This window comes from Hyperolius riggenbachi, chromosome 4, assembly GCF_040937935.1.
Source record: "Hyperolius riggenbachi isolate aHypRig1 chromosome 4, aHypRig1.pri, whole genome shotgun sequence".
Lineage (NCBI taxonomy): Eukaryota > Metazoa > Chordata > Amphibia > Anura > Hyperoliidae > Hyperolius > Hyperolius riggenbachi.
Window position 1 is genome coordinate 70,977,904 of NC_090649.1, and position 12,676 is coordinate 70,990,579.

Sequence of the window (12,676 nt, forward strand, 5' to 3'; positions counted from 1 at the left end):
CTGTGTGGGTATCCTCTGGGCACTGTGGTTTCCTCCCACATTCCAAAAACATACATATAAGTTAACTGGCATCCACTTAAATTGGTCCTAGACTACAATACATACACTACAGGATACATACATTGACATGACTATGGTAGGGATTAGATTGTGAGCTCCTCTGAGGGACAGTTAGTGACAAGACTATATTCTCTGTACAGCGCTGCGGAAGATGTGGGCGCTATATAAATAATAATAATAATGTACACACAAAAGCACCAGTTCAGTATCCTTTTACCATTCTCGCTACAGTCAGATATGATGCAAATTGAAAACTTTTCCTGAAGTCTAAGTTTGAAGAGGAAAACCGTCCAGAATCAATGGATGAACTATAAAATCCCCCCTCAGAGAGAGTATCTATGAATGTAGTGACAGATGTGCACAGAACACTGTGAAGGCTGAAGGAGCAGGTACGGATGTAAACACAGGACTGGGCGGAGCAGCAGGAATGGAAGCACCTTGTAGCCAGTAGTGGAGGCGTCCTGCCTACAGGACAGCCAATAACACCACATGACTTGAAACATTACAACATATTGAAGTAAGGAGCACATATCTGGCAGGACTTGCATGCACAGCCCAGTGGAATCTCTGTCATAACATGTTTGCTGTGGTGAGTTTAGCACGGGAGTAGGTTAGAGCTGTTCTAATAATCTGACCTATATCTGCAGCCACAAGTTAAAGGCTCATTGCCTCAGAGTCAGCGAGACGATCCTCAGCTGAGACAGCCGTTCGGCGGCGAGTTGGCCAAGATTCTAGCGTCTGTAGCTGGACACCCTCCAACATTGTTTACTGACCTGACACAGACGAACTAGCGCATTGCATTTCTAAGGCCTCCTTCAGATGGACGGCTGAACTGCACGCTTGTTGGTTCAGCTGCCCACGAGTGGCAATTGGGTGAAAATAAATGCAGCCCAATAGCAGCATTGGTAACACCTGCTGACACGCGGTGCTGTTACCCAGCAGCAGAGAACTGGGACATGACACATCTGAGACTGCTCGGACGTGTCTCCATGGGGCTAGGGGGTACCCAGCTGGTAGCAAACAAGGGAGCAGCTGACAGGTTGTGAAATCCCCGCCTTCAGTTGCCCTTATGAAAGAGCCCTTACTTACCCCGCCCACAGGAAGCTGCAAATTATTGTCCCGCCTCTCCCCTCCATTGAACAGCATACACTTCTTGGCTATACAGCTCTGTACAGCTCTCATGCACTGAATGCACTCATGCACTTTAATGACTGATGTGATCATAAGCATCAATAAACATCTGAACGCTAGTGTACAGCTCTGTACACACAATCAACCGCCATCGGCCGAAACGAACAACGGATCGGTCGAGAATCATTTTAAAAGAAGCCAACCCCAACAACGGTAAAATACAGCAATTCTCATCCACGTAGACCAATAATTCATCCTGGCGGATTGGTTCAGACGATAATCAAGTGTTAGTCGTTAGTATTAAATGAAAAATGGTTGATCCATTCAAAGTACTCACTTTCTTACTTTTAATGCCTCCGCTAACGTCATTGTGCCCTCAATGAATTCAAATGTGCTCCGACGTCGTTTTCTCGTTGCAAACTGTTGCGGATCACTTGTGTTTTTTTTACCGACGGTGACCGAGTGCGTGCACGGGCCTTAAAGGGAACCTGAGGTGAGAGCGATATGTAGGCTGCCATATTTATTTCCTTTTGAACAATGCCGATTGCCTGGCTGTTGTGCTTAGCCTCTGCCTGTGATACAATTAGCATCAGACCCTGAACAAGCATGCAGATCAGATGACACAAACATCTGACAAGATTAGCCGCATGCTTGTTTCAGGTGTGTGAGGCAGACAATACTGATGTCAGAGACCCCAACAGGACTGCAAAGTATTGTTTAAAAGGAAATAAATATGGCAGCCTCCATATCCCTTACACTTCAGGTTCCCTTTAAAGTCAACCTGAACTCTTGCACAGGACAGAAGGAAAATAGAGAGAAATGCACCCTGTATGTGTTTAGAGAGTTTTGCCCAGGCCTGGGCAAACTCCTCTCCCTTTCCCCCTCCCTCCCTGCAGAGTCAATGAGTGGGTGATTAGCGGGGGGATAAAACTCACCTACTCAACGCTTCTTGCATCACGTCTCCATGGTAACAGGCCATCATGTGACGCTCGTCACAGGAAACACCAGCGTATCACATGCTAGCAGACAAAGTGTAATACGCTGGCATGTGACGCCCTGTTGCCATGGAGATGCAATGCAGCAGTGAGTTTAAGCACCCGCTAATCGCCCGCTCACAACTCTGCAGGGAGGAAGGGGGGAGAAGAGAGGAATCCGGGCGCCTATCGGCGGGATGGATGTACAGCGCATGCGGGTCGTAGTTTGCCCAGTGCTGGCCTAGCCTGTCTAATTCCCCCTCATCTGTGACTAATCACAACTGTACTTTGTTCTCTCAGCTTTGTCAGCTGGCTGGCTGACTCGGCTGAGCAGCTAATTTGTAAACACAGGATGTTAACCCATTCTGTGCTTCCATGAAAGCAGGAAATAAGACACTGCAAAATAATTGCAGGAGTTCTGTAAGCTGTAACAAAGAAATGTTTTCTTTAAAGTTTATTATGCCGATGCTTATCTTTTAGAGCGGAGAGGAAGTTCTGAGTTCAGGTCCGCTCTAAAAGAAAAAATGGCAGCCTCCCTATTTCTCTGGCTTCAGGTTCCTTCAATGCTGCTAATGACACCACAGGAAGGAAGGGGGGGGGGGGCATCCAGGTGGGAGACAGACAGGTAACAAAAACCCATTCAGCATTTATAATTGCCAATAAAGAAATAAGTCACCTGGAGCCGCAGTGTAACCAGTAACTGCAATAGCAGCACATTACAGCATGACTGTAGCAATTAAATGTCCCAAGAACAGCAGACAAAGTTCACTGTGAAGCCAGAGCTTGGCCCTGCAGTAATAAAGCAGCCATTGTACATGACAGCGTCACACACACACTGTACACATCAGCAGACAGTGACATGTGAGACACTAACTCTAATTACCATAATATTAGGCAGAGGAGGCGGCGGGTCCCTCTCCCAGGCTGACAGCCCCATAAAACACAATAGCAGCCATCCCGTTCAGCCATTAATGTTTAAAGGAGAGGAGGAATAAGAGAAGTGCACACTCACCGGCTCCATAGACATAGCGCTGTGTGTGAGTGTGTGTACACACCCAGGTGTGATCAGGGCCTTGGGGAGGGGCCTCCCACTCCTGTACAAACATGAGGAGACTGCTGCTGGCTGCAGGTAAGGTCCTGGGACAGCCGCTTATCACATTACCTCACAGCAGGGTTATCAGGTAGAGCAGCTCACCTGGGCGAAACTCTGACCAAACCAGCTCTCCCAACTAATACAGAGATAGAGAAGGACAAAATAAACCACTTTAGAGCTTATTGCGGTTTATATATCTGCCTCAAAGGAAACCTGACGATAGAGGGATATGGAGGCGGACGTATTCATTTCCTTTTAAACAATACCAGTTGCCTGGCAGCGCTGCTGATCTCTTTGGCTGCAGTAGTGCCCGAATCCCATACCTGAAACAAGCATGCTGAAAATCCAGTCAGACTTCAGTAAAGGCCCTAACCCACGACAATTTTTCAGACAATCGATCATTTCCGCGATCTTGCAACGTGGATACAGGCACACAATTGCATGAACTACATTTGGCGACAAGGACATGGAGGATCGGATCTTTACGATCCCCAACAACTCCCGTGCAAAGTAATGTGATCGCTTGAACTCTCGCCCGTCGTGTGCCATCGTGTGTACCCACCGGCAGGGAGATAGATTGGGTAACGCTCATAGTCGGGGGCATCATTGTGATCCATCTTCCTGGATCGTTAGGTCAGTATGTGTGATCAGGGTCTACAGCTAAAAGCATTAGAGGCAGATCATCAGCAGGACAGCCAAGCAACCTGCATTGTTTAAAAGGAAATAAACAGGTCAGCCTCCCTATCCCTCTCATTTCAGGTGTGCTTTAAAGAGACTCTGTAATGAAAAAAAGAAATGTCCCCTGTGGGGTACTTACCTCGGGAGGTGGAAGTCTCAGGGTCCCAATGAGGCTTCCCCCTCCCCTGTAGCTGCAGGCAGTCCAGCGCTGGCTCCCCTGAAGCGTCCTGCAATCCTGGCTCGACAAGCCTGACTAGCTACCTTTATTTAAAGACAAAGACAGCGGGGGCGCTGTTGCGGCTCTCCGCACGGAGGTAGATGGAAATAGCCGATCTCTGTCAGGTCCGCTCTACTACGCAGGTGCAGGAGGCTTGCGCCTGCGCAGTAAAGTGGACCGACAGCGATCGGCTATTTCCGCCTATCTCCGAGCAGAGAGACGATACTGCGCTTGCGCTGGAGGCGGGAAGGTGAATATTTACATCCCCGCTGTTCAGAGGGGCACAGCGAGATCGCTGTAGGACACAGGAGGACGGGGGAAGCCTCGATCGGATCCGGAGGCTTCCCCCACCCGAGGTGAGTACCCCCCAGGGGAACTTTTTTTAGTTACAGGTTTTCTTTAAAGAACCTGAAGTGAAAGGGATATGGAGGCTGCCATATTTATTTCCCTTTAAATAATACCGGTTACCTGGCAGCTTTGCTGGCCATTTTGGCATCAGGAGGGTCTACATACTTGAAATAAGCATGTAGCTAATCTTGTCAGAAAGTCCCCCACACTTGCTCAGGGTCTATGGCTAAAAGTTGCAGAGGGTCAGCACAACAGCCAAACTATATGGCAGCCTCCATAACTCTCTCACTTCAGGTCTCCTTTAAAGGACACCTGAAGTGAGAGGTATATGGAGGCTGCCATATTTATTTCCTTTTAAGCAACACCAGTTGCCTGGCATCCTGCTGATCTTTTTGGCTGCAGTAGAGTCTAAATCACACACCTGGAACAAGCATGTGGCTAATCTAGTCAGACTTCAGTCAGAAACATCTGATCTGCATGCTACCATTAACCCTTTCACTTCAGGTGTCCTTTAATCAGCTCGGGACTATCGATAGTTAAAACTTACGCCCCACTTGTGGCTGCCTTAGCCTGATGTGGTGTAGTTTTAACGCTGGTGCTCCCAAGCATGGGACGCATTAGCGTGTCCACGCCGTCACAGGACTGTCGGTCAGGAGTCTATCACAGTGATCAGGAGGTGAAAAACTGGAAAAAGGCCTCTGGTCCTTAAAGTGAACCTGAGGTGGAAGCTGCCATATGTATTTCCTTTTAAGCAATACCAGTTGCCTGGCTATCCTGCTGATGCTTTGCCCCAAAAGCCTCATACCCACGAGGCGATATTTTCTGCAATATTATCCAATGTCGGGCAAAATCATTGAAAATAATTATGTTAAACACTGTTGCCTCCCCCACCTGCAGCGATTGCGTGTCATTAAGCTATGGACATGGCGGATCAGATTGTTAAGATCCCAGATGACCCGGCGCAAAGTACCATCATTTACTTCCCGTTCGCGCCTCTCGTGTAGTCATACGACATCACGGGCAAGAAGGCGAATTGCTTGAAAAGAAACTCCGACCAAGAATTGAACTTTATCCCAATCCAGTGTTCTCCCCAGGCTCTTTTAGCCGGGTGCTCCACCCGGCTAGATTATGGTGACCACCCGGCTGTCATCGGCTCACCTCTTCACCTCCTCCTATGCTGTAAGTAGAGTTGCCTTGCATTTTCATCTCGCCCCACCCGGCTACTTTTTCATGCCACCCGGCTACTTTTTCATGCCACCCGGCTGGAAAAAAATTCTGGGGAGAACACTGCAATCAGTAGCTGATACCCCTTTTACGTGAGAAATCTATTCCTTTTCACAAACAGACCATCAGGGGGCGCCGTATGACTGATATTGTGGTGAAACCCCTCCCACAGGAAATTCTTGAGTACGTACTCCTGGCAGTTTCCTGTCTGGGAACCTTGTTGCATTGTGGGAAATGGCTGTTTACAGCTGTTTCCAACTGCCAAAAAAGCATGCAGCAGCTACATCACCTGCCAACAGTAAAAATGGCACCATGTAATAAATGTCAGAATGTAAATAAGGGATTTAAAATTTTTTACAATGGGCAAACACTGACTAAATCATTTATACATAATTATTGTAAAAATTAATCATTTTTTTATTACATTATTTTCACTAGAGTTCCTCTTTAACAACCATCGTCAAGGGGACGTCGCTGGACCCATCAGGTGGTGAGTAAGTAGCTTAATGCTTTTAGCCATAGACTCTGAGCAAGCATGCAGCAGATCAGGGGTTTCTGACATTATTGTTGGATCTGACAAGATAGGCTGCATGCTTGTTACTGGTGTTATTCAGACACTACTGCAGCCAAATAGATCAACAGGGCTGCCAGGCAAATTGGTATTGTTTAAAAGGAAATACATATGGCAGCCTTGATATCACTCTCGACCTTGGGACCAGAGGCTTTGGTCCGAAATGGGTTAAGGAAAACTTGAAGTAAACTTTCCTATGCATGATCTCATCGCTGGCTTGTTCTAGATGCTCGAATAACATTGTTTCACAAAGGAACGTTGCCGTCTCACCTAGCTGGCAGGAGCTGCAGAATGTACACTCTGTGTCACAGTATAGCCACACTTCTGCATGAAGAGCAGGGCTATGGAGTCGGTATAAAAATCATCCGACTCCAACTCCGACTCCTCAGTTTATGAAACCACCGACTCCCACTCCAGGTACCCAAAATTGCTCAGAGTTGGAGCAATTTTGGGTACCTGGAGTCGGTGGTTTCATAAACTGAGGAGTCGGAGTTGGAGTCGGATGATGATGATTTTGGAGTCGGAGTACTTCAGTGATAGGAAACCTAGCAGCTGTTAAAGGGATACTGTAGGGGGGGGTCGGGGGAAAATGAGCTGAACTTACCCGGGGCTTCTAATGGTCCCCCGCAGACATCCTGTGTTGGCGCAGCCACTCACCGATGCTCCGGCCCCGCCTCCAGTTCACTTCTGGAATTTCTGACTTTAAAGTCAGAAAACCACTGCGCCTGCACCCCCGTGTCCTCGCTCCTGCTGATGTCACCAGGAGTGTACTGCGCAGACACAGACCATACTGAGCCTGCGCTGTGCGCTCTTGATGACATCAGCGGGATCGAGGACACGGCAACGCAGGCGCAGTGGTTTTCAGACTTTAAAGTCTGAAATTCCTGAAGTGAACCAGAGGCGGGGCCGGAACATCGGTGAGTGGCTGCGCCAACACAGGATGTCTGCGGGGGACTGTTAGAAGCCCCGGGTAAGTTCAACTCATTTTCCCCTGACCCCCCTACAGTATCCCTTTAAGGAACTACAAGTCCCACAATGCATTGCAGGATCCTGACAGCCACAGTCATGATTCATAAAGGCAAATGCATTGTGGGACTTGTAGTTCCTTAACAGCTGGAGAGCCAAGTTTGCCCATCACTTCCTTAGTCTAATACTTACCAGGGCAGTGGATTTTGTACAAAAATCCTCAGATTCCGGCTCCTCGGTTTGTGAAACCGACTCCAGGTACCCAACCTTGCTCAGACTCCGACCCAACAGCCCTTATGAGGAGGATAATAAGTGCGCACTTCAAGAGGGCTTCCGGGCAGCGGTGGTGGTCTGCACGACGCGGGAAGCCTCTGGAGCTTCCAGCATGGCTATGGTGTCAGCACAAATATCATCCGACTCATCAATTCAACCTCCAACTCAGACTCCTCAATTTATGAAACCACCAACTCCGACTCAATTTATGAAACCAACACAGACTCCTCAATTTAATGAAACCTCCACCACAGATTTCTCAATTTATGAAACCACCAACTCCCCCTTCTCAATTTATGAAACCACCAACTCCCCCTCCTCAATTTATGAAACCACCAACTCCGACTCCTCAATTTATGAAACCACCAACTCCGACTCCTCAATTTATGAAACCACCAACTCCGACTCCTCAATTTATGAAACCACCAACTCCGACTCCTCAATTTATGAAACCACCAACTCCGACTCCTCAATTTATGAAACCACCAACTCCGACTCCTCAATTTATGAAACCACCAACTCCGACTCCTCAATTTATGAAACCACCAACTCCGACTCCGCAATTTATGAAACCACCAACTCAGACTCCGCAATTTATGAAACCACCAACTCAGACTCCTCAATTTATGAAACCACCAACTCAGACTCCTCAATTTATGAAACCACCAACTCAGACTCCTCAATTTATGAAACCACCAACTCCGACTCCTCAATTTATGAAACCACCAACTCCGACTCCTCAATTTATGAAACCACCAACTCCGACTCCTCAATTTATGAAACCACCAACTCCGACTCCTCAATTTATGAAACCACCAACTCCGACTCCTCAATTTATGAAACCACCAACTCCGACTCCTCAATTTATGAAACCACCAACTCCGACTCCTCAATTTATGAAACCACCAACTCCGACTCCTCAATTTATGAAACCACCAACTCCGACTCCTCAATTTATGAAACCATCAACTCCGACTCCTCAATTTATGAAACCACCAACTCCGACTCCTCAATTTATGAAACCACCAACTCAGACTCCTCAATTTATGAAACCACCAACTCAGACTCCTCAATCATCTGACTGACTCCAGGTACCCAAAACTGCTCGACTCCATAGCCCTGATTTATATAGCGCCGACATATTACGCAGCACTGTACAAAGTATATTGTCTTGCCACTTCACTGTCCCTTAGAGGGGCTCACAATCTAATCCATCAACTCGAAAAATTTACTATATGGATTCAAAGACTACTGCAAACTGTATTCTTTATACATCAAGCCAGCACAATACAAAAATTAGGGATGGGAAGATGGGGACCGGTGTAAACTGTATAATCAGATTTCCTCAGGAATAATCATCTCCTTGCCAGCAGAGGTCGCACAGTCCAGTGCGCCACACTCACACCAGCCTTCACATACGCTCCACAGACGCTCTGGTCTGAAGCCAGCCAGCCGGCACATATATTTTTGGCTTGTGGGAGGAAGCTGCAGTTCCCGCAGGAAAACCGCACACATACACAAATACACACAGCTACACAAGTTCCTAGCAGATAGAATCCTGCCTGACCAGGAACTCCAGATTCCAGCAGATCCAAGGGAAAACATGAGACCTTCACCCATTCAAACCCTGCGTGCATCTTAAGCCAAGTACCCACAGACAGATAGGTCAGGATCCCAGACCAACGATCCCCGATCCATCTGTCCCAATCGCAATTACCAAAAATGAACAGCAGCCGCTAATGTTCATTTAAGCAATCGTTCTAATTTTTCTGCAAAAGTCCATTGATTTTAGCAGAGATCTGAATGATCGGTTGCGGTAGGTAGGTGTTCAGAAAAAGGATAGAATAGGGGATTTGGTAGGGAGGTAGTCATGAGTTCAGAAGAAGAGGAGACTAGGGGATTTGGTAGGTAGGTGGTCTTGAGTTCAGAAGAAGAGGAGACTAGGGGATTTGGTAGGTAGGTGGTCTTGAGTTCAGAAGAAGAGGAGACTAGGGGATTTGGTAGGTAGGTGGTCTTGAGTTCAGAAGCAGAGGAGACTAGGGGATTTCATAAGTAAATGGCCTTGAGTTCAGGAGAAGTACAGCTTGGGGAAAGAAGGTGTTCTATCCCCACCAAAACTTCCAGGCACAGAATCTGTAGAGGTATCCCAATGGCAGAAGGTTGAGGTAGCGACTAATGGGGTGGGAGGGGATCATTTAAAATCCTGTTGGCCCCGGTTCTCAGTTTAGAGGTAGGTCCAGTGATGGCAGGGTTGTTCCAATTACCCTCTAAACTGATCACTCTCTTTATTTTGTACCTGTCACTTACAGAGGCATTTGTGTACTAGAGGATGACATTACACCTTTCATCCTTTAGCTACAGGGAAGCCAATTAATGTCTCCACGAGAGCCCACAGGATGGTTTACCATCCATGCATGCCCAGTTAGGAATCACTTGTGCATGTCTTACGTCCTTTGAGCACAAGTACCTCCCACCGCTGGCCATGCACAGTGGAAGTATACCGGTTCCTGGCTGCGAACCAGTACGTGCCACTGCACAGCTCCCGAGTAGGCGTTTAAAGTCAATGGGAACCTGTTTAAAAAAAAAAAATTAAGCCAGGTACTTACTTATGGAGAGGGAAGGCTATGGGTCCTACAGAGCCTTCTCGCTCCTCCGACGGATCCCTCTTTCCAGTGCTGGCTCCCTGGTAGCAGTATTCGACCAAATTGGCCAAATACTGCTTTCTGCTGCCGAAGGAGGCTTCGGCAGACAAATGGCTCCGTACTGTGCCTGCACTCTCACATGTGCTCACACAGGCACAGTACAGAGCTGCCCATCTACGGAAGGACTCGGCTCCCGAAGACTTCCGAATCCTCCTCCGGCGGAGGGATTAAAACAGAGGCGCTGCTGCTGCAACAAGGGTACAGCGAGAGGGAAGGCTCATTAGGATTCCTTCTCCTTAGGCAAGCATCTTGCGTTTCCTCTCTTTGGTAAGTATCTTGGTTTATTTTTTTTTTAACAGGTTCCCATGGACTTTAAAATTGAAATCACTAAAAGCTAATAAAAAGGATGAATGATTGTGCTGAACAGCACAGGTAAACCTTCACAATAACTTGGATTTTTGGGGATGTGTTTTTTGGTGAAGTTTAACCCAGGTTTGCTTTAAGGAAAATAACTCAAAGTCTGTCAAAGTTCAGGAAAAGCACATTCATTGTTAGTGACCTTTGATGTGCCACTTGTATATATAAATAGATCTAGTAACAGTGCCTGGAGCCAGGGTGTGCCCATTCTGTGTGAGCAGCGAAGAGGCAGCAGCCTGTGTGTGGGCTGTGGGCAGAGCAGAGAGAAGTACAGCTAGTAGGAAGGGATCGAAGTAAAGTCACATGGTGAGGTAGGCTGTGTGTGGGCTGCAGGTATACAAAGTACAGAGCACAGAAGAGAAGTACAGGTAGCAGGAAGGGACACATGGAAAGTCACATGGACAGGCAGCCTGTGTGTGGGCTGCAGGCATACACAGTACAGAGCAAAGAGCCGTACAGGTAGCAGGAGGGGACACATGGGGAGGCAGCCTGTGTGTTTGGGTGCAGGCATACACAGTAGAGAGCAGAGAGCAGTACAGGTAGCAGGAAGGGACACATGGAGAGCCAGGCTGTGTGTGGGCTGCAGGCATAAACAGTAGAGAGCAGAGAGCAGTACAGGTAGCAGGAAGGGACACATGGAGAGGCAGCCTGTGTGTTTGGGTGCAGGCATACACAGTTGAGAGCAGAGAGCAGTACAGGTAGCAGGAGGGGGCACATGGAGAGGCAGCCTGTGTGTGGGCTGCAGGCATAAACAGTAGAGAGCAGAGAGCAGTACAGGTAGCAGGAGGGGACACATGGAGAGGCAGCCTGTGTGTGGGCTGCAGGCATAAACAGTAGAGAGCAGAGAGCAGTACAGGTAGCAGGAGGGGACACATGGAGAGGCAGCCTGTGTGTGGGCTGCAGGCATAAACAGTAGAGAGCAGAGAGCAGTACAGGTAGCAGGAGGGGACACATGGAGAGGCAGCCTGTGTGTTTGGGTGCAGTTGCTGTGTCTGAATACGCTGCCTGTTAATTTGCGCTGCCCCGCATGCGCAGTAGGAAGGAGACTGTGCAGCCACCGTTCCTATTTAATTGTGCTGCTGGTGGTAATATACTAAATATCTTCTCACATCCTACACTCCCCAAATTTTCAGGGTAGGGAGGGGACCCCCCGAACTACCTCTATGCCAAATTGCAGCCCCTGAGCCCCACTGGTTCCCAAGATAGGTTTCTCTAATCCATCTCCTGAACCAGCGGGGCTCAGGGGCTGCAATTTGGCATATAGGTCGTTCGGGGGATCCTCTCCCTACCCTGAAAAGTTGAGGAGTGTAGGATGTGTGGAAGCGGAGATATTTATTATTTTACTAATCAGCAGCATAATTAACTTCACACAGAGCATGCATGCGTGCTACTCAGTGTGGAAGGGAGCTTCTGGGCAGCACACTCAGACATTACACAGGCATACACAGTACACAGCAGAGAGCAGTACAGGTAGCAGGAAGTGACACAAGGAACATCACATGGAAAGGCTGCAGCCTGCACTGCCGCTGTAATGTCTGATTGCGCTGCCCGGAAGCTCCCTTCCACACCGAGTAGCACGCATGCTCAGTGTGAAGTTAATGATGCTGCTGGAGGTAAAATATTAAATATCTACGCTTCCACACCTATTACACTCTCCAAATATTTAGGGTAGGGAGGGGATCCCCCCCCAACGACCTCTATGCCAAATTGCAGCCCCCGAAACCCGCTGGTTTAGGAGATAGATTAGAGAAATCTATCTCGGGAACCAGCTGATCTCGGGGGCTGCAATTTAGCATAGAGGTCGTACCCTAAAAATTTGGGGAGTGTAAGAGGTGGGGGAGCGCAGATATTTAGTATTTTACCTCCAGCAGCATCATTCAATAGGAACTGTGGCCGCAGAGTCTCCTACTGCGCATGCGGGGCAGCGCAAATCCACAGGCAGCGTAATCAGACACAACACCGCTACCAGGAAGTCTCAGGAATCTTACAGTATTTGAGAAATGCTAGACTCTTCCTCCACATTGAGTGTTACGAAATTCCTTTCTGCTCATCAGATCAGATTACACACTGGCTGGATTCCAG

At 48.1% G+C, this 12,676-nt stretch overlaps 1 protein-coding gene across 2 annotated transcripts in view; it reads right to left on the reverse strand.

Annotated features, from left to right (window-relative positions):
- CD2AP (CD2 associated protein) overlaps positions 1–12,676 on the reverse strand; it is a 165,282-nt gene that overhangs the window by 91,930 nt on the left and 60,676 nt on the right. The window contains exon 1 of one of the 2 annotated variants that reach the window (XM_068280203.1): positions 3,178–3,260. The exons of the other annotated variant lie outside the window; for it this stretch is intronic. Coding sequence (XP_068136304.1) covers positions 3,178–3,192 — 15 coding nt within the window. The 5' untranslated portion in view covers positions 3,193–3,260. Of the gene's footprint in view, positions 1–3,177; positions 3,261–12,676 lie in introns of those variants that run through there. 2 annotated transcript variants of the gene reach the window in all.